Consider the following 27249-nt stretch of genomic DNA (forward strand, 5'->3'; position numbering starts at 1 on the left):
AAGGACGCTTAAGCTTCGCCTTTAAGAGTGGAACGCGATAGCATTCAAAGATCCCAGATTCACGCTTCCCGGCAACTGCAGCTCATGTAACCGTAATGTTTACCGGGAAACGCTGGCGGCGAACGCTATGCAGGAAGGCGAGCTTTGTGGTTTAAACGTGGCCTCTTGCGTGGGCCGATCTTCTGTTATTGTTTTGCAGTTTGTATTTCAGAGATTTAACATAAAAGGCATGCGCTGTCGGTGTTTTGTTTCATGACATTTCTTTGTGGGCTGTCAGTCTCGAAATTCCCAGGAATAACTCTAAGAATGTAAGAGAAGGTAAGAGCAAGTTTGGTGGTATAGAACTGAAGTGCCGTATAGACTATTCTTCGCTCACAGGACGCCAACGCCGGACGCCGACACCGGATTTTCTGCGACATGGAGCCCTTACCTAATTTGCCTCACTCAAAAAAATTGGCACGAAGATAGGGAAAAAAATAATAAAATACGGTGAAGTGGGAGACCAGCACAGACAATGCACAATATCTCCGTTCAGTTTTTATTGAGCGCCGGTGGGCAGCGTTTTGATGACTCCAGCGCCTAAGCGTAAGGCCTGTCTTCCTGGTTTTTCCATGGCGGCCTAGGGAAAGTTGGGGACCAGGGCCGTCCAGGCCGGGGAAGTACTGGGCGACGACGGAACGTGGTCTCGGGCAAGTCGTTTGCTGCGGCTTCCATGTCTGGTACAAGTGAGACAAGAAAACCGCCAGTGTTGGATTAATTCAAGATAAGAAAGCAGATGTGGTGAAGATATTCCTGCAGTCATTTTACATAGTGGGTACGGGCCATGTTTTGAGGCAACAACAACATTTAGTGATTTTGCCATGACTATCCTGAACAAATCTGTACTCTTGTTTCATTGCAGCTTTCATCCGTTGTGTACGTCATGCATAGCGTATATTTCTTGCATAGGTGCGTACAATAGCATATGTAATAATTCTGTTTTAATGTTTGTTGTTTCTTGTTTGTTGCACTACAGTGTGTCACCATGTAAAGCCACTCCGGCTTGTAGTCCTGGCGCCTCCTGTCAAAGGAAAAATAAACTTGATTGATTGATTGATTTGCTGCAGCTTCTGGCGATTTGTTCGGACGTTAGAGCATCGGAGGGTCACACACATTCACAAAGCCACGCGTGCTCACACACTCGGAGGGGAGAAAATAAAAGAAAGGGTCAACTAAGTGTCGACGCTAAAACAAACACGGTTAACGTACATTGTGTTTAGTTGAATCGATAAATAATTGTTGATTATATATTTATATTCTGCCTGTTTCTCATATGCATTATTCACTCATTTCGTATCTTATTCGTACCGCATATCACGCGCAAATGCGTCGACTTTAGCGTCGACACTTGGTCAACCTTTAATTTTTGGAAACCAAGAGGTCGTCCGATCCCGTATATGGTACAGTCTACAGTACGGTGCAACGTGGCTAATTTCTTACTATATTGGCAGTAATTACAACCGTAGCGTTAATTTTACCTACTATGCGACTAATTCTCACTTCTTGTGGGCACCGGCAAAGCGGTCTTCCAGACACCATTGCCTCGTACGAGCCCTGCTTAGTCTAAGCGAACTCGCTCTATTTCCCAAAAGATTTCCGTACGGTGGCTTTGCCTCAGCACGTCTATATCTACGGCGGTGCACTCTTTACAGGAATAAGGTGCATAGTGGTTAGCTTTCGAATATTTTGGCGCTAATTAGGCCCGTACCGTTAATTTCACATACTCTGCGACTAATTCTCGCTTCTTGTCTCACTTCTTGTCGTTTCTTAAAGGTCTCATAGGGACCTAAATTTTGATACATTTTTCTGCAGGTTCGCACGACACCCTGATGTAACGAAATTACCCCTTTTGTTTAAAGGTTACAAGATAGCTAGATCCCAGATACGCCAAACCCGCATGAGGTCAGCAATGACCTTATCTTCAAGAAAAGAATAAGCAGGTCCTACGTGACACTATGGCAATCAACGTAGTGCATTTTGAACTGGCCTCGTTTGTGGTCCCGCAAAGTGTTACCAAATGGCACAGCGCGTCTGTGTAAGGAAGTTGTTCTCCTCTCCCGCTGAGTACATCGAGGCATCCTCGTGTAAGCGTATGTATGACGACAACGGCACGACAAGAACCACATGATGGTGACATGCAACGAAGATAAGCGCGTTCAATCTGTTATCAATGACCCAGTGGATCCTCTTCGGCCTGATTTATCTTTTTTTTTTCGATCGCGTAAATCAGAGATTTAAATTAGATTTAAATAGAAAGATAGTGTAAGATTTAAATAGAAAGGTAGTCTACCTGACATGAAAACCCGAAGTAAGCCATCCCCTGTCTTGTCCAAGTCGTACGCTTTATCATAGACTAGCATCCAACAACGATGTTATCCATCCAGCGCACAGAATTTATCGGAGCGTACTAATCGGACTGTGCACATCACACGCGAGCAAATGTCGTCCTAGTTGTTGCATAAGCTAATACTGGGGTATTTAAAGATTGCCTTCCAGTCACTTTTATTATTTTACAGCCAACGAAGCTACAGATGGTATAAAAATAGATGCGCCCGTTTTCACGGTATTCTAATGAAAAAAAAAAAAAAAAAACACAAAGCTAGACCACTCACAAATTTTGTGTTGGAAATATTACGGATGATATGCATGCAAATGTGGAACTGTGTTAAAATTTGGGGATTAAATGAAAATTGCTAAACCATCGTTTCCGGCCTGTTTATAGATGTCATATGAAACGATTACAATGTTTCCCCGATGCCCTGGGAGAAGCATAGGCGGCAGAGATTTCATATTTGAATTATATATATATATATATATATATATAATATATATATATATATAAGCATTTTATCATTTTCTTTAATTCAATTAGTAAGTACAAGTAATTTCCCCTATGTTGTCCTTGGTGTCATTGTTTGTTGTCTTCTTATGATATGCTTATTAAAAATCGGGCCCCTCGGTTCCCTTTCTTCTCGTTCATATATATATATATATATATATATATATATATATATATATATATATATATATATATATATATATATATATATATATATATGGGGACATCGATCCTATATATGACATGTACGGAAAGCTGCAAGCGTGTAGGGTAATTAAACGGTTTGCAAATAATTATTCAATATTTGTTTTCTCACAATTAGCATGCGGTACACGAGACGTGTGGTTCGTCTCGCCCAGTCATCCTCGGAAAACGATGCGAGGCACGTTGTTTGTGTTTCGCTGAAGTAGGAAGAATGTTGTGAGTTACGTGCGATAAATTTTTAGTATATGTGCAGGTAAACTGCAGGGAGCTTTGTCGGAAAATTACTTATTCAAGCATTTCGGAGTGTCATACTGGCATTATCCGCAAAGTTTTCCAGAGTCGCAAAAGAACTGCACATGACACCGCGTTCATATTCGATGAATATAGGGGCGGTCATGTGAACTGTTAATGTGTAGCGAAACTTTAACCTTCGTAGTTTAGTGAGAAACTTTCCAAATAATTACTGAACCTTCGTTTTTTTTTCCGGTATTAGTGTGTCATGCGAGATTCCTCGTTGGTTTTGCAGGTGTCCTCGACTCCTCGCTAGACTAAACCAACACCACCTAGATACTAGCACAAGGCCTGTTCACTCCGATCCATGACGTCATGCTACCTCGCGCGAAATTTCCATTGCCAAGGCTTGCGTGACGAAAGCGGTGGCGTCAAAGTCACGACGGCTTACTCGGGAGCATCCCCATTATAGATTCTACATGTCAGTCCGGCTAGGTAGCGTGAAATCATGGATCGGAGTGCGTAGGCCTTGCGCTATATGGTGTTAGCTATGGTGTTAGCTAAACTAGGTGCCTTGTTTACTTTTGGTGAAAACAAGGAGGCACGTTATGGGTGATGTGTAGACAACGTTGAGAGTGTGTGAATCGTGGCCGTTGCAATACATTATACGCATGCATGCAAGCGCTCTGGAGCATTATGAGCGTGCTTTTAGAGCGGCGTAAAATTCAGTCCGCCACCTTGGCATAAATATAAAAGCCACCAGATGTTCTATCATAATAAATCTCTCTCTCTCCAACTGAGCCGTAATAGAAAAAAATGCTATGGCAAATCAGTACGCGAAGTTAAATGCGTGCGCATCAAACAAAGTCTTCGCTTCAGGTCATCGGGCGTGGACATTCGTGATCACTGCAAGTCACTTTGATCATCCACAGCACAACTCAGACGCACAAGACAGACACAAATAGCCTCGGCCGCGGCGCACGTATTCGCGACCGACGCTGCTATCTTAGAGCGAGCCGACGCTTCACTTCTATAATACATATGCGCAGAAAGGACATGATGGTTATTTCGCGTGATCCGTAGACGGTGTGACTGCTGCTGTAATTTTAGCAGCACCTCTCGTTTCCTTGTTATTGTAGTCACCGAACCGGCTTCGACGCCGGCTCTGCTGACTGCAATTTCGAATGCATTTCCGCTTACCCACGAGCGTCCGAATCGCGGACACGGGTCTCCCTGGCACCCGAGGCTCGGGGACCGGATGAGGCAAGGGTCGAGGCCAGGGTTGCGGCCAGGGCTGTGGCCATGGTTTGGGTTGAGGCCACGGTTCGGGGAGTGGTTGAGGCCAAGGTTGAGGCCAAGGCTTGGGCTGGGGCCATGGCTTCGGCTGAGGCCAGGGACGAGGCCAGTGTTGCTGCCACGGCCCGGGCCGCACTTGTGCTTTCAGCGGTGAAGGCTCATGCTGGATTGGCGCTGGATCTGCGGAAGATGTTCGATATCTTCAGACAGATGAGATATCCCTCCGTATACAGATCATACAGACAAAGTTAGAGTACTTAAGAAACGATGCTGCGCCAAAGACATACAAGGAGAGGGTATCGACACGGACAGGCGAAAACTTTCAACTCGCCCAACAGCAAGTTTTATTAGTTAGATGTAGAGAGAGAGAGAGAGAGAAAACAAAGAGAGCAAAGGCAGGGAGGTCAACCAGACGAGCGTCATGTTTGCTACCCTACAATGGGGGTAAACCAAAGGGGGAAAGAGGGAGCGAAATAGAGAATGAACACCGTACGCTCACAGCAGGGCAAACAGCCGTACTACAATCAGTAATTTAGGCGGGTGTTCCGCAAAAAAAAAAAAAAAAAAAAAAAAAAATACTGCAGTCACGCACGGATAGCTTTCTGCGCCATTGACTGATGCAGTTGGATGTAGAAAGGAGTAATTTCGAATGTGATTCTTCCATTCGATGTCGGAGTGGAACAAGCTGCCCAGTGATGTTGCCCAAATGATGTGTTTACAGCATCGTTTGAGGTAGCATTTTAGTGGTACGAGTTGTGTATTATTTAAATTATGACCTTTTCTTCACACCGTGCTTCGTTGCATTAAGGCGAAGCGTTCTTTGTCCCCCTTTACGAGTGCTGCTGCTTTTCCCAGTGGACAACCTGGGTCACTGATTATGTGCCACTCGGTGTACATATGCCCGAATATACATTTTGGTGCTGGCTACCACATGCGACAAGGCTGTGCTTGTGTCGTATGGTACTTCTGCTACCTCGCGAACTAAAACAAGTGTCATGTCAGAACATTGCGTTGGATTTTTCTGTTTATTTGTTGGTTTTATTGCATCATTTTGTGGCTAGTTTGCCTCTATCTGCATTTTCTTCCTGAACCTGTATGGCTATATATATATATATATATATATATATATATATATATATATATATTATAAGGGTGTTTATTAGGCGGCAATTAAAGCAGCGCAAGAGCGACAGTCCAAAAAGCGCAGCACGGACTCTCAGCACGAGCGGCGCTCGAGAGCCGAAGAAGACGACCCACTAGAAGGCGCTGGAGCGGACGACCCACTTCAGAGTTCCAACGCTTCGCTACAGTATATATATATATATATATATATATATATATATATATATATATATATATCACATGTTCATAATTCAGTAATTATTTGCGCTAATTCAGTCACTCACTCACTCAATCAATCATTTTATAAGCCAGTACAATAATTTAAATACTTCTATTAATAGTTATTCGTCAGCCAATTTCAACAGAAGATGAGAGAAGAGCAAATATTAGGGCTGCGGTAGCACCTTCATGCTAAAATGACGCGCAGAGATTCAAACGCTAAATTCACGTTCAGCAGATTACAGAGTGTCAGGCATAAGACAAAAAGGAAACAAACAAAAGCACCCATTTAGCCCTATGCGGGCGCTCACCCTCTTTCGCAGATGCGCTTTGAGCTAGCAACGCGAAGGAAATGATGATCAGCGCAGCCTTCATGACGAATGCGCCGGCCTGCTCGGTATGCTCTCAGTACATGATGAGCTGCCTTTCTAGCGCTTTAATACGTACGGATGCGTTCATTGTGTGTGTGTGTGTGTGTTTTTTTTTTCTCATCTCTTCTTATCAAAACGCGCGTGGGTTTGTCCGCTGAGCAGACGCGGCAATTATGCCGGGCAGGAGGTACGGAAAAACCTTCGACATTGCTGATTAGATTTCGGCATTCGCTTTCCGACAGTTTGTGCATGGGGTAGTGCATTGTCCTGAGAACAGATATTATGGGGCGCTCACCTCAATTACACCACAAGTCACACGACGCTGGGAAAAACGGCTTTCGTTTTGCCCCCTTTGTTTCACATACCTCTCGACAAGTATTGTAGATAGACTCTCAAAGGAACATCCTAAAGTGAGAGCTTTTATTTATTGTTAGGGCTGGGCAGCGACTAGAACTTTTAGCCCCATTAATCGAAAACATTTATTTGAAGAAGTTATTAGTTATTAAGGATTTCAGGATTTCCGCACGTGAGCTGAAAAATAAACAAGACTGGCGATTTGTGTGCATACGCTGTGCAGAAAAAAACACCGTGCTATTTATATTACCTGTCAGCGACACTGTACGTGAATGGATATTTCAGGCTGGCTCGCGTACCAAACTGAAGGTTCAGGAGCGGCAGAGAAACTTGTTGTCTTGCGGAAAATAAAACATACACAAAAAAACACCGGAGCCTGTCTCCCTCTGATTTAATTGCGCTACGATGCTTCACCAACCGTCAACCAACTAGTCAAAGAACAAGTTATATTAAGCTCGTTATCGTTCTCTGTTGTACTTGTTTATTAATAGACGTCACCGAAGAGGCGCTCGCATGACGTTGAATTTTCCCTCCACAGGCGCTGTTATCCGTGAAGCTGAATCTGTCGTTCTTTTAATTATACCCAAATAAAGCCTTAATTATTGTGAAGGTCGGTCAATTAATCGGCCAGTTCTATTTACAATACTATATTTATTTCGATTGAGGTATGCCGCAAGGTACAATGTTTGACGTGTGTTACATGTGTGATGTAAGGCTTGCCTTGCGCATAATTTCAAGGAGTGTTTTGTAGTTTCTATTGGCGCGTGCCCTGCGGTAACAACTACTGACGCGCCAGCCTAGCTAGCGGGGGCATGTAGGTCTGGGCTTCTGTGTCCGTCAGTGGTACGTGTTGCTGGGGCTAGTCGGTTCACACTGAACAATGTCAGACCATAAGTCCTACGGACGCGTAGCCTTTTAAATGCATAAACATTTCTATGCCAGTCCAACGAGGAAACCCGTCCGTTCGTCACGTAATATACGATCGCTTTCAAGATAGGGCCCGCACGAGTCAGAGAATTGACCTTCGTGCTGCTTCTCGCTTCAGCGCAAACTACGCGGCGAGAACGTAGCGCGTACGAAACTATCAGTACTCGGCGCACTCTGCCTCCATCGCAGATCGCTTTCAAGATATATGGCCCGCGCGGCCGCGTCATGCGCAGCCGCGGCCGGAGTGCGGTTGATCACGCTTCATAACGGTTCGACGTGAATGGATAAGGCGCCCTAAAGAGCGATAATGGCTTATAATGATCGGAACGCCACCTGCAGTAGTTTGCTTGCGTCATCAATTCACCTTGCGCCGCCGTCCGCAGCAGTTCGTGTTGCTGCAGCGCTGTCGTTAATTATGCTGGTCGGATCAAGTTTGATGAGATTGATAATGACACCACGCGGCGTGGAAACTGAGCAAGTGGCACAATGCATGCTTAAACAACTCCTGCAGAGGAGTTTCTGCGTGAATTTTAATTGCAATTTTGCGTTAAGTGGCCATAGGACTTATGGTCTGACATTGTTGTGTGTCCATGTGCAGGTGAAATGCAAGAATAATTATCCTCGGTGAATTTCCGACCCGATGTATGAACGAAATTCTCGCATTTCAGTGAGAAATTTAATTCTACCGGCTTACGGAAGCTAAATGCTGGATTAGAGTCTCAGATTTTTAGAGACAGAAAGCAACAAGAGGAAAGGCATTCTCTCTGCGAAAAAAGCAGTTTATGAAAGTTTTATAACGATAAAAAACAAGAAGACAAGTTTTACGCCCTCCACAACTATTTACCCAAAGACATTCTAGATATTGCCATTCTGTAAATTGTACATGGTCGCGGGTATTTGGAGACACCCGAAAACCGGCGCGAATTAGGACCTCAAGAGAGCGCAGCCGCCACAGCGGGGAGTCGAACCTGCGTCCTCGTTCCCAGCTGGAGAACGCCACCGAGCCACCGCGGTGGTGTCGCGGGGACAATTGAGCCTCGGAATATACGATCGAACCTGGATATCTCGAATCTGAAGGAGATCACAGGAAAGTTCGATGCATAGGTAATTCGATATATGAAATAAAAAGTTCTATACTAAAATTTTCAAGGGGATCTTACTACTGTTCATTACACACAATAATTCGCTATATGTGGGGTTCGATATATCCGGGTACGACTGTACTATATACTATGCAACCGTTATTATATCACAGCTGTGCAGATGTATATACTTAGAAAGCCAGGTATGCCCGGTGTGTTCATTCCCCCATGCATATATCTCGTTATCCACATATAGCGTTGCTGTCACCTGCACGCTGAGGCGGGGCAATTATCGCAGAAATAGTCGTCGCGAAGATACGTGGCTATTAGATATAGATTTGCCTGTACAATGGGGATTGTGTAGCCATAGGCCATTTACCTCACGTCGTTGGGGCAATGTAGGCGTCCTATTTGTAGTTTAAAACTGTCCGATACGTAACTCATTCCCAAAGGCCCGTCGCGGTGACTCAGTGGCTGTGGCGTTCTATACTGCTTAGCACAAGGTCGGGGTTCGAAATAAGAAACTGGCCGAGTAAACTGTTGTTAACGTCTGCATAATGCGAAGCACTCGTGATTTGTAGGGAACAGGTGTATGGATAATGCGAATGTTGTGTAGCGAACCGTTACGTAGAAATTATACGTGCTGCAGGGCTTACTTATAATAGATAAAACAAAATGTTTGTGATGACAAGATCGGTGATATGCTCAGATTTCGTTCCGCTTACTGGGTTGTACTGTTCACACAAAGAGCAAAACAAATGAAACGGACATATATACCGGGTGTTCAAAATTAAGCTTTACGGAATTTTTTAAAATCACCAGTGGCAGGTAGCATAATTCTTAACGTTGAGCTGGGTTATTAGAAGAGGCGGACATTAGTAGCACGAGAAATTGAAACACATATTTAACTAAATAAAAATCACTAATTAACTTTTAGTTAATTACTTTATGACATATATTACAATTTACACACACACACACACACACACACACACACACACACACACACACACACACACACACACACACACACACACACACACACACACACACACACACACACACACACACACACGCGCGCGCGCGACGTTCCGGCTGGTGGACCAGCCTTCGTCAGAATAACATGCAAAATTCATAGGCGTCTATAAACACATCGTTCAATAAACAATAAACACACCGTGCGCTGATCAAGATGGCCACTGCGCTTCCTGCGTCATTATCAATACCACGCGTTTTCAAAAAAAAGTACAAAAATAATTAGCAGATGTATACGGAATACAAACGGAGCTCTACGATAAGCGCGGCACGCCAAAGTGATCATGAATTCTGAAAACAGAACGACACATGGACACATGTATAGGCGCAAAGCAAAGACAACAAAAGAGGCAATTGTAAGCACAATCTAAACCATCTAAACACAGCTTACAATGCAGACGCAATGTGGTAGTGATAAATACAAAGAATACATTTCAAACGATACGCATACAAAGTGTAGTCAAAATTTATAGCGTCACATATGAACAATGCAACGATGTAACAACAACTATGTGTTACACTACGCAGCATGCACATCAATGTGCTTATTCTGAAGTCAGCCAGGTTAGTTTTGAGACAAGACAATGTTAAATTTAGGAATGTGATATAGGATTCGCAATAGTCGCGGTCGCGGCTATTGCGGAACCTGAATACAAGTATCGTAACGTTGAGGTTGTTAAAGGAGTGACCTGACATTTTTACAAGTTTTGAGAGTGGGAGGTTGGGCGTGCGGTCTGCGGTGGTTAAATTCGCATCATGAAAGCGCTTTCAGTCTGGCTTGTCCATTAGCTGAATCCCAATTAAAGGTGTATCTAAGTCTACTTAAATCACTTAAAACTACATTTAAAGCTAGCTGTGCTAGTGGCAGTCTGTGTAGGTGAATGAAGGCAGACTTTCCAACGGTTTGTTGCAGCGGTTGCAACCAGCCAGATTATACTCGATGATTTTTGACGTCGGACTTATGTCGCCTACGTTTTTTAGAGCCTGTACACAACTCGAGGTGGTTTCGCGGAAAAACAGTATTCAGTCTGTCGCTTAGGATAACAATGTTGTAGTGTTTACGGAGTATGTGCCTGAAATTTTGGGGATGGAGGCGGGACGCGTAAGCACCAAATCAGTAGATGGGGGCCCGCTGCACTTCTTGCTGCCGTTTAAAATGACCTTCCTGTCGTGTCCTGCAGGTCGTTGTATAGCGTCGTTTATATTTTTTTCTGGATATTTCCGGGTGAGAAGTTTCTTCTTAAGTTCGTGAAAACAAGATTTAAAATCAGCTTGTTCGAATCAAATACGTCGTGCCTGCAGCTGTATGGAATCCCAGTTTTGCAACGGCTCACGTGACTTCTTCGAAAGTGAAGGAATTGATGATTATCAATTGACTTTCTGTAGAGTTTTGTGATTATAGGCGTCCATCGGAAACGGTATAGTGACGTCAAGGAAGTTCACAGACGATGATGAGTATTGATGTGAAAATTGAATAGCGGGGTGTGCCTGCATTCAATGCCGCAATAAAGTTTAAAAGTTCTGTTTCACCGTGTGTATAAATACAAAATATATCGTCGATTTAGCGTTTGAAGTGCGCAGGTTTCAGCGATGAACTATCGTGGAACGTCTGTTCGAGTACTCCCACGTAACGTCAAGATACAGAAAGACAGCGGTGTGGATTAACGAGCAAACTGGTGTAGCCAATATTCTAGTTCACATTAAGAGGACGAAATAGATCTGGGCTGTCCACGTGGTACGTAGGGCTGTATTAACCAGTGCTCTCTTAGGGTTACAGAATTGATGCATGCTAAGGGAATTAAGGGAAGCGCAGTCGAGGACGGCAGAGAATAAGGTTATACCTTAGAAGGGGAGCGCCCCTTGACCCCATCCCTCCTTCATTATTTGCGCTAAGCGACCATATGGTCTAAGGTATACCATGAACCGACTGGCCCAGCAACAAGTTTTATTAGTGAATAAGGTGTTATGATGAAGTCAGGAAATTTGCAGGTACAACTTGTAATCAGCTGGCGCAAGACATAGGAATTGCGCTGGGAGAGGAACCTTCGTCCTGCTTTGGACATGAAGATAATCTGACGATAATAACGACGATGATGATGATGATGACGACGACGACCCATGTGCTGCCCATCGTTCTCATGGTGGCTGAACCGCCATTTGCACCAGAGTCTCCCCTTAGTGTGCCTATGATACTCTATGGTTTCCCCGATGCTTTCCTTGGCTTCGTTGTCTGTTGGCTTTATGTGGTTATGACTAATAAAATCGAGCCCCTCGGTTCCTATTCTTCTATGGTTTAGGTGATTCGCCAAAATTTTCTATCTACTTTTCGCTGTCTTCGTCACCCAGCACATACGGCGAGCTTATCTGTGACACTTAACAGCTGTTGTGTGTTTTGATAAAAGCTTTTGTAGACTTACATTGCATGCGCAGTTATCCACCTGTTTCCTTTTCTTTGTCGCAAACCCCCGTATGATACCTCCCTTCATTCACGAATTATAATGGACGCTCGTCAAATGTGTCCCATACGCATAATTTTCTTCCAAAGCGCTGCAGAGCCCATTGGGAAAAAAAGTCATGGTGGTAGTATGATGCCGTGAGCATTCTAGCGAGTTCTCATAATTACAGAGTAATTACAGATCTATTTTGTGTACAGTGTACATCTATTTAGTGCACGTTTTCTTCCTTAAAAATAGGTGAATAATTGTCTCAAATAAATGAACAAGTTAAATAGTGGCTGCAGACATTACGGGATAAAAAAATAAATAAAAAAAAGCTTCCTGTTGCGATTGCTGACGGAACGCAGCTCTTCGAACATCCCGTCAAACATTGTATAGAGTCTTCAGCGAAGTAGTCATTTTGGTAGCAATACTCCACGCAATAAAGTGTAATGGAGGCCTGTGTTCTTTCCTTAGTCCTCGTCCGTTTGCACACTGCTTTCAATGAATGCTAAATCAACTGAAAGCTTAGAACGGTCAAAAAAGCAAGTAACGCGTCGATTTAGGCCGACATGCTTTTGTTACCTCGTCTACTATGCGAGTTTTTCAGGAATTTCTGTCACCGAAACAATGGTTAGGATTAGGTCAACTGTATAGGTTAAAATCTTCATTAAGGTTGCTGCACTGCACAGCATTAGGGGTTCGGCCCAAGCAAACGGTTAGACGCGAAAAATCGTGGTCGGTTCCCAAAGAAAGCGAAACGCTTTAAAATGTAGTACTTTTAAATAGCGCCTTTCACAATATAGCAGTGGGACGCAGCGGATATTGCAGAGCGCCGCAAATAATTTTGTTGCTTGTTCTTCAGAAATTTTATTGCGCTTTTGCAGAGAGCAGTAAACAGTAAAGGTTGTTCCCGACGTGGTAAATATTTTCGGCCACAGCCAGCAAGGTTCCACATGATGGGTCATCCTAGGTTTTCAGTTAACCAAATACGACTTATGCGGTCCCTGGAGCGCGCATGTGCTTATCTGGTCCATGGAAGCTCTGGTCTCTGCCCCTGCAGGGTGTTCAGCGCCTCTCTTGCTGCCAGTACGCGGAAGATCTGCGCAAGAGGAAGAGTCGCCAAATGTTCAGACGCAACTCCACAATGTCACATAAAGATGGCAACATGATCCAGTATTCTGACTTATCTCAAACAAGTAAATTGCGGGATTTTTAACGTCCCCAAGCTGCACGGCGGACCCACGAGGGATGCCGTAGAAGAGGGCTCCGAATTAAGTTTAACCAACCGGGGTTCTTTAACATGCACTTTAAAGCACACGATTGTTTTTTTGTAGTTCGCCTCCATCGAAATGCGGCCGCCCCCATCGGGGATTGAACCCACGACATCATGCTCAGCGGCACAGCGCCGTAGTCACTTAGCCACAGCGACGGCCGGGTAGAACAAAGATGAAAACATTCAGAGCCCTTCCACTACTGTGAAGATGGAAGCCAGCGAAGCTGTGACTATGGTGGGTCCGCTATAGTGAATATTGCTATACTGAATTTATATATTATCATTATTGGCTATATTGAGCGTCTTCAGCATGTTCGTCAAAGAGCAAGGACACCGGCGTCTTGTTTTCGCCCGGCGCGATGGCCAAGTAGTGCGTTTACTGCGCCAAGTCCGCCCCCATCAGTCGTAGACTAGCGTATGAACCACAGCGTTCATAGCCGCGGCACACTGCACGGTAGCGTCAGGATTCTGACGTCAGGATCCTGGAAGATGTGGTTAAACGAGCGTCCGTCCCATAGCGAGTACAAAGGGCAACTGCTGATTACAGCGCTAGCGCGATCTCTACGTCACGAGACAAAGGAGCACAACGATTGGTGGGACGTGCCGCCGCTGAGTATATATACCGCGACACTTGTGAAAGAGGCATCGGTGATGGCGAGGGGTATAACAATGGGCCATCCATCATCCGGCACTTGGGCCCAGACTGGGCTAACGTATGTAATTCAGAGGTTACCGAGGACAGAGCGACCCGAAGTCGACTGCGCAAGACGTTCGTATTGTGATATGCGTTGAGCTTCTATGATTTCGTAGACGGAGTTATGTAGGCCGAGCGCTGTGAGGCGGGCGTTGGCCGTGGAAACGGGGAGGCGGAGAGCCGTCTTGTACGCTCTCTTGATTATTGTGTTGAGTTTATGCTTGTCTGTTACATTTAGGTGGATATATATATATAGAGAGAGAAATAGAAGAGAGGAAAGGCAGGGAGGTTAACAAGACGCACGTCCGGTTTGGAGATAGGGTGCAATGTAGGCAATGCGGCTGATAGTGAAGACTTGCGCTAGCCTGATCGTGTTGTACTCCTTCATTCCGTGCTGGCGACTGGCGATGCGTGCAATCAGACGGCCTGTTGGACATGCTGCGTCGAGGCATGAGGACTCGCCTGCTCCCCTACTAAATCGGAACTGTTCCTCTACCGGCCCACAGGCAGGGGCCCTCGCACGCCATCTGACCCCCCTGACACTCAACTATTTGACCGGTGCCACCGCATCCCCGAAGTAGACAGCATCCGTATCTTTGGCTTAGGCCTGCAAAAAAAAAAACGGGCGTATCACAGAAGCGCTACAATAACTCGCACAGCAGGACCTTGAGCGAAAACGCGGCGACTACACGAAAGGTACAAAAAGTCACGTGGTCACAGAGACGCACTCGTCCCACTGCTCGCGCGTTCGTCGTCTTCTTCCATAGCTGGCTCCGATGCCGCTCATCATGCCAGCGTTCCCATACGGCCCCTAGTACTCGTTCCACTGCTATAGCGCGTTCGTCGTTCGAATGCCTGAATTAATTCTATCTTATTAAGACAAATTTAATTAAGATAGAGTTAATTCAGGCAGTCGAACCAACAACCTTCGGTGGGAGTCGCACCATCAAGCTTATGTGGTAGTCGAACGCATAAATTCGAATGAGAATGTGAAGTAATTTTATTAATATCTTAATTTTTAATAATATCATATTTAATATAATATTTAATATTTCATTTAATATCATTTAATATCATTTAATTAATCATTTAATATCATATTTCTTAAATCAAGGCGGGACAGAGACCTACCTACCTACCGCAAGGTACCACGGATGAGGCAAAGAATCACCCCAGCTGCACAATGTGACCCACCCGGCGATCACCTCAAAGAGTTGGCGTTTGCACGATGGAAGTGAAAGCGTGAAAGAAGCCCACGAATACACGCAAAATTGCCGCGCGACTAGCCGCTCGAGGCACTTTGCGTGTATTCGCGGGCCTTCTTTCACGCTCGGCAAAACACTTTTATGTAGCTCGTATTGAGCAACAGAAAGCTGTACCGGGAGTTTTAGAGCGAAAGCTCTACTACGCCATGTCTCGCAAGGTCATTCATCGCGTCGCAATGACCTTGAGCCGCCGGAGCGCAAGAGTTGCAGGTGTGACGTCATGCCACGTGATCCGCTGCGGAGAGGCCTCGCAGCTGCGCTCGCTCGGAGCCTCGCTGCTACGGTACCACGTGACTAGGCGAGGGTTTAACGGCTGCTTCGCCGGCGCTTGGTCGCTCAGGCGGAGACGATGCCGACTACCCTCTCCCTCCGCTTCTTCCACTTTTCCTACTTTCTATCCCCCTTTCCCCGCCCCTCAGATGCTGAGCCGTGCTCCCTATAAGGGCTGCAGAAACATGCGTCTTTTCTCTTTTCATTAACATCTACTACTACTACTACTACTACTACTACTACTACTACTACTACTACTACTACTACTACTACTACGCTCAGGCGCTCCTGGCTCTTCGTCGACTGGAGACCGCCGGCCTTGGCGTTGCCCTGCTGGCGGCAAAGCTTCGCGCCCTCGTTTCAAGTGGCCTGAAGTGGTCGCTGCAGTGGCTCCCCTCTCACGTCGGCGTCCAGGGCAACGAGGAGGCTGACGGCCTGGCAAAGGCAGCACACCATGCTACTGTACCAGTCAGCACCGCTGTGACTGCCTTTGACTATGCAAGGCACGCGTTTCAGCGGCACCTAATGGCGGCGCTCCACCCGGATCGGCGCGTCGCCAGCGGTCGCCCTCCCCGTCCACTTCCTGATCGCGGTCTCACAAGGCAGGAGCGGTCTCTCCTGCTGCGCCTCCGGACCGGCTGCTCCTGGACGGCTTCCCGGAAGTACAGCAAATGCCCGGCTCCATCCCCGGCCTACTCAGCGTGCGGAGAGGAGGAAACAATCGACCATCTACTTTGTTACTGCCCCGCTTTCTCCAAAGAAAGGGCTTCTCTCTACGCGTCATTCCGACGCCTAGGACTCCCTACGGACTCAGCTTCGCAGCTGCTCTCTCCCGGCCGACACCACGGCTCCGCCTTCAGGCACCTTCTCACATTCCTGGAGGACACGGGGCTGTCGTGCAAATTGTGAATGCGCCGCCTGGTTACCCCTGACAGTCAAGGGCTGTGTAATCACCTCGACCTTCTTTTCTTTCTTCTTTACATCCCCCGCCCCTTCCCCAAGGGGCTGAGTCGTGCTCCTTAAAGGGCTGCAGAAAATAGCGCCTCTTCCTCTTCACAACCACAATCTCTCTCTCGCCATGGATGGCGCGCCGGCTGGGCCGTCTGTGCGTGCGCTTCAGCGCAAGCGACACGCTGAATCCGATCGTCCAGTAGATATAGTTAGACGGCCAGCTGCAAAATCTCAAGCAAAGGCAAAGTTGGCTGCTGAAGCACCGGGGGGGGGGGGGGGGGGGGGGCAAAGGCAGGCCGGATTAGGACGTCATAGAGAAGCTTACCAAGCGCGGAAGCTTGCATTAATGAAACACTGTGTGCATAGTCTTTGCAAAACCAGGCGAAACAGACCTTTCGCTCGTGATAACTAGGTTTGCAAGAGTTAAACCTCAGCCAATTTTTTTCATGTTGCTCTGCAATTTTCTCATTCACACTTTCCATCTAATTATAATATTTTAGCGGTTGACTAATTAATTAAGACTAATGACGTAACTAGGCGGAATACAAAGAATAACATGTGTATCTCAAAGCGACAGCAAACGACATTAACTCGGTTCTGTCCAGCTACGTGGAATTTGCATATTTTTAAATCTTGGTGCACGATAGTTGGGAAATACTGTATATCAAACAAATAGAAACATATGTGTTTAACGGCCAACAACTTAAGTCTATATCAGAAAAGTCGTAGACTGCACTGAGCGAAGACTTGAGAATCAGCTCTTACTGACTATATTATGAAGGCGGCTTAAATTCACTTCCAGGAGAAAGATACATTTTATTGAAAGAGAAAAGCTGAGAGATCGGACTTTCAAGGGAGGTGTGCAAATCTGGAAGCCTGCCAGGTTCAGGTGATCGAGGCGTTGTGGCAGGACGCAGGACGTGGGAAGGGGTAAGCCAAGTAGTACATATGCTTTCATCCCTTTGGGCACTGTATAGTTCCTGCAAACATTAAGTGCACAAAGCTGAAACATGTAGCTGGTTACTTGTAATTGGTTACTGAAAAAAAGTAATTTAATTACAGGGAGCGTTACCGAGTAACAGCGTCATCGTTAAATTACAATATTACCAAAAACGTAATTCATTACGAGTGATTAATTACTCGCAACCAGTTACGTACAAGTCTTGTCCTAGGGCACCACGGGGTCGGGAAGCGGCTGCTGCCATGGCCGGCGACTGTGTTCAGGTCCAGGGCGTGGCCGTTGCGTAGGCTGAGGACGGGGCCAGGGCTGAGGCCAGGGTTGAGGCGCTGGGTTTGGCAATGGTGCAGGTTGTGGATGAGGCCGGGGCCATGGCTGCGGTTGAGGCCACGGGTGCGGTTGAGGCCATGGTTGAGGCCAAGGCTGTGGCCAAGGGTTTGGCCAAGGCTGTGGCCAAGGTTGTGGCCAGGGTCGCCAGGGAAGCTGGGGCCTCGGGCTCGAAGCGGTGGGTGGCTCGATGCGCCTGGGCGCGGGTTGTGTTACCTCATCCTCGACAGCACGCGCAGTTGAAGAACCTGCACCGGGAGGCGCATTGAACGTGCTCAGCTCGCACTGCTTCACACTTACGCTCAAAACGTCCAAGCGAGACCGAATACCGTACATAAAATTATTAGGCTAAGCACGGAGGCCCGGAATGAGAAAAGTGCTGATACGCAGAGACATTCTCAAATAAATACACTCAAATAGTCTTCGTATTGAGTAGCGCAGGGCGAACCATGACACAAGAAGTGTAAATGACAACATAAGGCGCATACTTCCAACAAAGTTTTAATTTCCACAGGCACACAAGTGTGGGCTCGTATAGGATCGCATGATATGCGCGACTGATTATTTCCTTGGAAACCAAAGTTCATCAACGCTAAGGTATACAGAGGGTACGCTAATGGAGCGCCACTCGAAGCCTAGGCTTGAAATAGTTTCAGCTTCGATGCTTTCTCTTTTTAGAGTGTCACGCAATATTCCGGCAACTGTACAGGCGTTAGGCAGAGGTTCACAACCACTCAATTTGCAATACATGGCGAGTCACACATCCCGCGCATTCTTAAAATTATAATATAATAATAATTATTATAACTATTATAATTAGAATGTCGCCAGTTCGCTCGTTCGTTCACATCCCAGTACCAGTGGCGCCAAAAGCATCACCACGACGCGTCCACTACGGCTACATGCTTTGCTCCCGGCTCGCTGGTCTGATTGTGGGTGCCGTCTACTCCACCGGGCCATTCCTCCAAGCTGCTCTCCAAGCACCACGGTCCCTATCGGGTACTGCAACAAAAATCCGCGGTCAACTACCTCATCAAGTTGGTGGACGCATCTTCCGACCAGCGTCGTCGCGGCCAGGAAATTGTCCACGTCTCCCGCCTCAAGCAGTGCCACGACCCCCCTGTGTTCTCCTGCCCCTATGTCGCCAGGATGGATCCTCTTTGGGTGAGGAGTGATTGTACTGAAGGCACTGGTCACAGTGCTGGTGAAGGTGAAAGAAGGTGACAAGCAACGCTTGCTCGCCCGCTTCGCCAGAGCCCCCATTGACTTGTTTCATTCTACCACTTGTCGGGTCTTCGGGTCTCACAGGAGACCGACCATTGCGGGTTCGAGCTTAGCGAGCCACAGGGCCGCGTCAGCGGTCGCCTCCAGCCCCGCTGCGCGCGAGCTCAGGCAGCAAGGGGCTCAGGCAGCAAGGGGCTACCGAGCGACGCACGCAAGAACACAGTATTGCCCTGAGTAACGGAAACCGTTTGTTGTCTCCGGCGGCACCAGCACTGCACAAACGCCCGGGCGACGGGGAACCAAAGGAGTCCCGCACCTAGGGAGAAAATACAGACACGGGCGCCTATAGCACATCGCTGCGAGAGCACATGTAGGCTCAAGCTGGGACACGCCGCTAGGAAAAGTCCCGGCGGATATGCTACTTGCTCTGGGCCTCTGGCGATAACCAATGCGCCAACTCGCGAGAGCTCGGGCAATCTCCATCGGATTGGGCCTTCGGCAAGTGCGGCTGGGCGTGGTACGACCTGGCGCGAGCAGTAAGCACCGCTCTTCGGCTTAGCGTCAGGCAAGGATCAGCACAAAGCACGCTCTCCCCCGCGCGGGCAAAGGCACCGTGAGCGAGCTCAAGTCCTAGTCACAAAGGTGTCGGCGGACGAGAGGAAAGCATGTACGTACCCTACGCCGGTTACGGGGATCATCAGAGAGCCACGCTCAGCAACTCGCAGCCGAACGCGGCCGCGTAGTGACGTCAGCGCCCCTCCCCCACCGCAAACCACCGCGAGTGGAGCGCCACAGCTGAAACCGGTTGGGAGCGGGCGGTGATAGGCGGGGGACGGCAGAACAATCCTCAAGCACCACACGCTGAAACGCTAGATCGAGTGCTGCTAGGCAAACACCCCCATTGCAAAGTAAATAAGTGCCTCGAACTCGGCAAGAAAGGATCGCTTTAAAAAAACAGAACGCGTGAGGAGGCTATAAGAACAACAGACGCACAGAGAGGTCAATTCAGTACACCGAATATATAAAAAAATGCAATTTAACTACCGTTCACGCGGAAGTTATTGATTCACTGACTAATTGACCATATGAAATGAAGAACAGGAGTTGGTGTGTGAGGATTGAGATTTTAATACCAGTGTCACACCGTGAATTTTTTGACCACGATCGATTCAGATCGGGATCAAAATTTTCCGATCGTGATTGGCCTCCTTCCGCAGCTTCCGCAAGGGAGCCAATCGGGATCGAGAAATTTAATCTTGATAGGACTCGATCACGATGGAAAATGCACCGTGTGACACCCATCTTAGAGATCATGGGTTAACTCGATCCCTACGCTCAAACAGTGCCCGTACGGGACGAAGCTTTCTTACAATGGTATATAGTCCTTTAGTACTGAAACCTGCCAGCAGCAAAAACCTCAACGAAACGATCCAATACATTAATAAGTCAATGTACAGCCGGCGCCAGCGTGCAAGTGTTATTGCTACGCCGGGCAGCTGAACGTGCCTGTGGTCGCCACTCGTGGTTTGTTGTATAACTAGCGATAGTTTAATTGAAAGGCCTGCACAGCGATAAACATTCTTGTCACTGCTGCTTTTACTTTATGGTTTAATTACATCTTCGCGAAATATCGTAAGGGCAGTCACGGAAATAGCCAGAACAGCATTCATGGTGGCCTAAGATAGCCTGCATTCAGCAAGGTGGTATATAGCTTCGGCTCCATCCGCAATCCTGTCTCCAATCGTAACTGAGGTTATAAGATAAAGGCTGTGAATGTTATGTTTCATAACTTTTGTTTGTGGGCCGCCATTCTCAATATTCTGAGGAATAATTTAGTCAATAACGTAAGACCTGGTTTTATAAAGTAAATTGGTGGTTAAAAAGTACAGCCATTCATAAGCGGCATTTATAGACATATTGCATACATATACCTAAATATATGCAATTTATGACATATATATAGCAATTAGGTAGCCTTAAGAGCTGAACGAAGCCTGTGTCTTAAATAACCAAGCCGAGAAAGGGATTTACTGCAAGTTAAATCAATATATTTAGACCATGACAAATCGTCATGACACCTTTTGAGAGAGAAGCACCGTTATATGAGTAAATTAAAGATGACTGTGAGGTACGTGTTTAAAAGAACATACAGACTGTTCTGTTGAAATTAATGTTCATTTGCCAAGGATCGCACTAACTACAAAAATAACTTTCCAAGGAATTATTTGGAAGGATCGAGGTGTACTGGGCTGCAGTACTGGGCTTGCAGGTACTGGGCTGATAAATGACGCAGCCACCTGCGTAACGTCAGATTTTGGCTGAAACATGCTTGGGTTAAGTCATTGATATATAGCATGAAAAGAAGTTCACTCAATACCGAACCCTGCGGAACTCTAGAAGTAACATCAGCGATAGGCGATTTAGCTGAAGTGAAACATACATATAATGACCGAAGATACAGGAATAATCAGGGTATCCAATTACAATGTTCGGTTTATTTAATATATCATTCAGTTTATACATAAGTTTGGATTGAACAACCGTATAGAAAACCTTGTAAATGTCTATGAATATGGCGCTAATATAAAAACTTAAATCGAGAGATTGGCAGACATCATTTGCGAATTGAGTTAATTGAGTGATGCAGGTAATACACGGTCCTCTACGATAACCAAGTTAGCAGGCCGATAAAACGTTGCTAGCTTCGAGGAACTCAATGATGTGTTTAAAAATGCATGCTCTAGAAGCTTACTGCATTGAGAAGCTAAATGAATTGTTCTGTAGTTAATCGAGTTTGCTTTAAACGGGAAAACTTTTGGCACTTTCCAGGCTCAAGGAACAGATGATGTTAGCAAGGATTTTCGAACATTCACTGTGAGGAGCCAGCTAGACCAAAGCGCATACCGAACGAGAAAGGAATTGGCAATAGTATCCAGAAACCAGAGAACGTTTTTTTACAATCTAAGCTAATAATCAAATTTAAGGATCGTTGCGGAGATAGATTTATACCATTAATGGAACACTACAACTTAGTGCTGTAAAGGAGAATTTCGATGTTGCCTGCTGAAAGGGCTGAATGAAAGGGTTAAAAGCAGTAAGTATTATGTTGGGGTCGTTAGGTGCATGCATCATGTATCGCAAATGTATTAGATGAAATTTTGGCAGGAAAAATTCCCAGAACCGTGGAGCCACCGTGGCGTTGGGGAAGTGTGCTGGTCTCGCGTCCCGGTGGCCCGCGGGTTCGATTCCCACCCAGATCGAAGTATACCAATCTTCATTTTCAAATCCATTAATTGACTTTGTTGACAAGAACCTCGCAGACAAATGTGACGTCAATACGAGCATTTCTTCGCGTGTTTCTATACTCTTTACGGCGTCGGCCATTTTTGGTATACCATCTTTCGGTCCCGCCGACGGATTTTCGCGTAATCGCGGGCATGCAATGCTTTCGCATTAAAGCTCCTTTGCAGTTAATCATTTTCGAAGTTTATCCTTTTGTGGTCTTGAACTGAGCCATTGTGTTCGAATTACCGGTGCGTATCTGACGTCGTAATCTACCAAGCACGGCGGGAACGATCAACAATATATCTGGTTATCCGTGGCAGATCTATATTTCTCTTTCTTTGTTTTCAGTGGAACAAAGCGGAACACGATTGTTCGGATCTCTGCAAAAATAAAGATACTCTAATGAATGTAGTTTACAGAACCACGATATCTGTCCTTAGTGCAAAGTTGCGGAATTGTAAGCTTCGTGCTTCAATTTTTTTTTTTTTTTTGAAACTTACCAATTTTCCTCAATTTTAGTGTAACATTCCAGGCCCTAATTTAAAATTACGCTTCCTAGATTCACTAGAATTTAACTTTATGTCTCAAATGTAGCAAATTTTCGTTCAAATTGGTCCAGCGGTTGTCTCACCAAACCATTTCTGCGTTTTACATGTGGTATTTGAAGAGGCGGAATTGGGTGTTGGCCCCGAGCTAAAGCTTCCCCTGTGTGCTTTATGTCGACATATACCTATATGCCGATATTATATGTATAGGCTTTATGACGTCATTTTTTGTGTTATTCCGCCGAACAAAGATGTGCTCACTGGCATTAATACGCCGGTCAAAAGTTCATGTTAAATACGCCAGAGTATCCAGTGGCCACGAGTGGCCACTGAAGTAGCCCAAATTTAAAATATTTAAGGAAAGTCAGAGAAACAGTTGAATATCATGATCTTTTCCATTAAGACACCCGTTTGCATTAGAGACACCCTATGAACCGACATTATGCGCAAAGTTTTTCTGCCATGATTTATTGCTTGATTGCGCAGAACAGAGTTGATATCAGAGACAGCAGAGTTGAGTCAAGAAGTAGCGCTTGTCTTTTCTTTCTATGTGAGTTTTTTTCCCCGCTAATATTCCTTGTCAGTAATGCAAGTCCAACTGGCAAAACAATCAATTATTCTAAATTGTATTTCTCATACATTAGGCCCATCTTTCTGCGTGTTTCCTTAGCCATCGTCTTCAGCGACGTTCTTCTTTCCAACATCGTCGAAGCCCCATGCCGGGCTAAGTTTCATGCCTTCTGTATCCTTAAAGTAATCTACCCTCGAGATGTTTGTATTCTCTTCTGTTTGGTGAAGCCTTCCTGGGCACTCGTCAAGAGGCTGTGCAAACTATTGAAGCCCGAGCTCTGGCTCCAGGTACGCCCTTTTCAAGAGCTGGCCGCGCGTTGTGTGCTACCACGAGAATCCGAAATGGCTAGCGGGCAGGAGGCTGTGACAGTTTAGACAGCTCGCTGCACAAGTCACTGAGACCAGGTGGAGGACCACCTGGTCTCAGTTCTTTCGAGGTCTTCTTTCAAGGTCCTAAAGAAAAAGTAGCGCTTGCCTTTGTCTTTTCCTCACGTGTTAGTTGTCTTTTTGTTGGCGCTAATTTTACTCGTCAGCAATGCAATTCCCAGTAGGCCAACAAAATTGTTCTGGAGTTGACCTCCATCGATGAATTTTGTTGTTCATAATTAAACCCTACTACCCGGTGGTCCGACTTAAATGAAGGGACCCAAAGATCGAACCCAGTAATGCTTCGCATAATATTTTCTCTTTCGTGGGACTACAGAAGCGACGAATGTTTTGCGATACATTTAAGCATCAGTGACGGGAATCCACAAATATTTGGGGTTTCTTGAAGGAAGGCTAATGGTCTTTCTTTTCAGTCGGTGTCCACAGGGTTGACGGCATGGTGTAACGAGTGTCCTTATCAGTTTGGCTTTAGGACTCGGTGCAGCGTGAGTTATGTAATGTGTACGCGACGCGCAAAATATGAATAGCATATTTGGGCCTAAAGCCGGTAACTTAATTGCCCTTGTTTCCGCTTCGTAGTAGAAACAGAAAAGAGACTTTAATGAGGGGGACTTTTCATCGTGAGGACTGTCTGCATAGCAAATAGCAGTGAGTGAGATTCGGAATGCTGCGTTTACTGGAATCGCGTTATCTTGAAACAAATTGTGTGAATCATTTCATATTGGTCTATATGGTACAACAAAGGGTATAGCTATATACCGTAGAGGTGCCACAGCTTTGTGCCCTCATAAGTTCCATCCTAAGAGGCTGGATGATTTGGACGGTTGGACGAGAAGTGCAGTTCAAATTTAACAACACGGCCTGAACTACGCAGTTGAGAAAACCCCTCACAAATGGCGCCACAGTACATATAGTTTCTGTTGTAATATCTGGCCTTTTCGTCGTGGAGAAGTGCGGTTGGAAGGAAAATAGCCTTTTCGACTGCCAAATGTCACTAAATAGCTGTTTTGATGTTATCGCATGTGGAGCCAGAACAGAAGGGTTTATGTGCAGATGAAAAAGAAAAGAAGATTTTCAAAACGCACACTTATGGAATGGTTTCTGCCACTGTATTCCTACGCGTAATCAACGACTCTTTCATACGAGATGTTATTTTGCTCTGTCCTGCGCCCATGCAAGGAACGGGACGGCCCAACAGAGGGAGGAGTGGAACGCTACTCCACGCCTGCTTAACTCTGCTGCATGCTTTTCTCGAAATCTTTAGCGCATACTTACTCTCTAAAATTGCCTATTTCTTGCGTATTTATAACTTTCTCCTACATTATTTTTATAACGCAATTACGATATGTAAGCGCATACACTGCGGGATGAACGAATTGGTCTGTGTTGACGTGGCAGTGAAGGGCGTGATACAGAAAAATAGCTGTTCAAAACATAGCTGTCGCATCAAGTAACAGAACAGTGTTCTTGACGTCGGAAGAAACCGAGCTGGAGAGCGACTTTACCCTCCCTGACAATAGAGAAGCAGTACAGCGTACCCACAATTGAGTTTGAAGGGCACTGGCGAGGTTGTCAGTCTGCGCTCGTGTGTCTTAGCCTCTTCTCTGTCCTCGATCGTCTTGTGCGCATAAAGTTATTTCATGTTAAAACCACGTTCCTTTCTGTACGATTGTTCTTGAAGATATTTTTCCACGAAACTATAAAAATGTTTGCGGACAGGGTAAAACGCACTGACTGCATAAATATAATTGTGGAGGCCACGAAAACGAGGTAAATCAGGTCTAAGGAAGCCCGCAAGGTGAATAAAACCTTATCAAAAAGAAAATTGCCATCCACCCGACTTAGCTGTAGCACGAAACTACAAAGAAAATCCATACGGGTCAAGAAAGCAAAAAAAAAAAAAAAAAAAAAAAAAGGCAAGAGGAGAAACACGGACATGCAACTTTCTGTCCGTCCGGACATTTGTGCAGTGTCGAGCCATGACATCGCATTGGAGAGAGAAGTAGGGGGATACAAAAGTCTGAGGTTCTTGTTTGTGGTAAATTTCGACCTGCTCCCGTGTAATGCTCAGCAGACAGATAGTTAGGGCCATGTTTAATGTGTCCCATGCATGCCTAGAATGTCTCACTTTTTCCGATAGAAAGGGCGGAGCGAGGCACAGTGCTTACTCGCTCATCTTATTTTTTATTTTCGTTTTCTCCGCTCTCCTTGGAATTCTTTTAATCAAATTCCCCCTTCCTATGCCGCGTAGACCGTCAGCGGTAGTATGCAGGCCGACATCACTGCTTTCCAATAAAGGGCTTTTTCTTATTCTCTTTCGTTGTTGGCAAGTTTTTTTTTTTTTTCATTCAGAGCTTCCCGAACACTTTCGAAGAGCACCTGTGTTAATGTACGGAACGTTTCACGTAAATTTAGAATAGTTCATCTTGTATTTATGCGCAAAATGAACTAAGCAATAAATTCAATTGTGAAAGCTATCCAGTTCCCCCTGCCTCTCCTGTCTTAAGGTTCGAAAACATAATCATTTTCCACTGTTTCTCACTGCTGCATGCTTTAGCCACTACCGTCCATGCACAAGGTTTTCGTCAGCACTTACCTTCTTCGGCCAAGCTGCCTCTGGCAATGAGCACCAAGGCAAAGGTGGTCACGAGGACCCTCATGACGGCTTTGTCTTCGGCTCGCTGTACTCTCTGCCAGAAGTGTTTCGTGCCAACCTTTAAGTAGGCGTCGTGCGAGCGCTGCCTTATCTGTGTGCATTATCAGTGGTGCTGTTTTTCCCCACGTAAACATCGAGCACGGATGTGAAACGCCGATGTACACAAGCTCTGTCTCATTAGAACCACGATGTGCTTGAGAAGTTAGCAGGGTACTAGGCTGTTCGTACAATTAATGATTTAGCGACAACGTGTCGTATGGCGGCCAATCTGCATTAGACGAGGGATTGGTGGATAGATAGATAGATAGATAGATAGATAGATAGATAGATAGATAGATAGATAGATAGATAGATAGATAGATTGATTGATTGATTGATTGATTGAACTCCATTGTTAAAACGTTAAAGCAAAGTATTTCTTCGCCGACCCTCCCGGGTTTTTCCTCGCTGCGTCTGTGTTCTGCAGCTGGGCCGGTCGGTATCTCCACGGATATATTCGTGGATATATATACGAAACTTGTATGTTCACCGAATGCAAGTGCTACCAACAAACGGGCTTGCATGACTTCTGTATGTGCTGGCCGACAAGGTAATGCAAGTAAGTGTGCCTCCGTTCGGCGTAATGAAATATAATTTCCCACATGAATCCTGGACATACAATGTTGGCTCGGAAAGGTATTCGTTACC

At 45.8% G+C, this 27249-nt stretch overlaps 2 protein-coding genes across 3 annotated transcripts; both read right to left on the bottom strand.

The window, feature by feature from the left end:
• Window positions 1–483: 483 nt before the first annotated feature.
• Window positions 484–6405, bottom strand: LOC119452326 (procyclic form-specific polypeptide B1-alpha-like). Its single transcript, XM_037714547.2, has 3 exons — window positions 6262–6405; window positions 4514–4789; window positions 484–716 (listed from the first exon to the last, which is right to left on the bottom strand). The coding sequence occupies exons 1-3, from the start codon at window positions 6323–6325 to the stop codon at window positions 580–582; spliced, it is 477 nt and encodes a 158-aa protein (XP_037570475.1). The 5' UTR covers window positions 6326–6405; the 3' UTR covers window positions 484–579.
• Window positions 6406–12993: 6588 nt separating this feature from the next.
• Window positions 12994–26618, bottom strand: LOC119453059 (protein TsetseEP-like). 2 transcript variants are annotated; one of them, XM_037715047.2, is made up of 3 exons: window positions 26503–26618; window positions 17769–18143; window positions 12994–13256 (listed from the first exon to the last, which is right to left on the bottom strand). In XM_037715047.2, exons 1-2 carry the CDS (start codon window positions 26564–26566, stop codon window positions 17779–17781), a joined length of 429 nt encoding a protein of 142 aa, XP_037570975.1. In that variant the 5' UTR covers window positions 26567–26618; the 3' UTR covers window positions 12994–13256; window positions 17769–17778. The 2 variants fall into 2 exon arrangements, with proteins under 2 accessions (XP_037570975.1, XP_037570974.1); XM_037715046.2 differs by lacking the exon at window positions 12994–13256 and adding an exon at window positions 17413–17590.
• Window positions 26619–27249: the final 631 nt, after the last annotated feature.

Source organism: Dermacentor silvarum, chromosome 5 (genome assembly GCF_013339745.2).
Source record: "Dermacentor silvarum isolate Dsil-2018 chromosome 5, BIME_Dsil_1.4, whole genome shotgun sequence".
In the NCBI taxonomy this organism is placed as follows: Eukaryota; Metazoa; Arthropoda; class Arachnida; order Ixodida; family Ixodidae; genus Dermacentor; species Dermacentor silvarum.

Bases quoted from the DNA above. Each gene is read 5' to 3' on its own strand.
- LOC119453059 (XM_037715047.2), bottom strand. From the start codon at position 26,566: ATGAGGGTCCTCGTGACCACCTTTGCCTTGGTGCTCATTGCCAGAGGC. The intron at 18,144-26,502 runs GTAAGTGCTGAC...CTCCCGGTGCAG, and splicing joins AGGCAGCTTGGCCGAAGAAG to GTTCTTCAACTGCGCGTGCT.
- LOC119452326 (XM_037714547.2), bottom strand. From the start codon at position 6,325: ATGAAGGCTGCGCTGATCATCATTTCCTTCGCGTTGCTAGCTCAAAGC. The intron at 4,790-6,261 runs GTGAGCGCCCGC...CATCTTCCGCAG, and splicing joins AAGCGCATCTGCGAAAGAGG to ATCCAGCGCCAATCCAGCAT. The intron at 717-4,513 runs GTAAGCGGAAAT...CACTTGTACCAG, and splicing joins CGCGATTCGGACGCTCGTGG to ACATGGAAGCCGCAGCAAAC.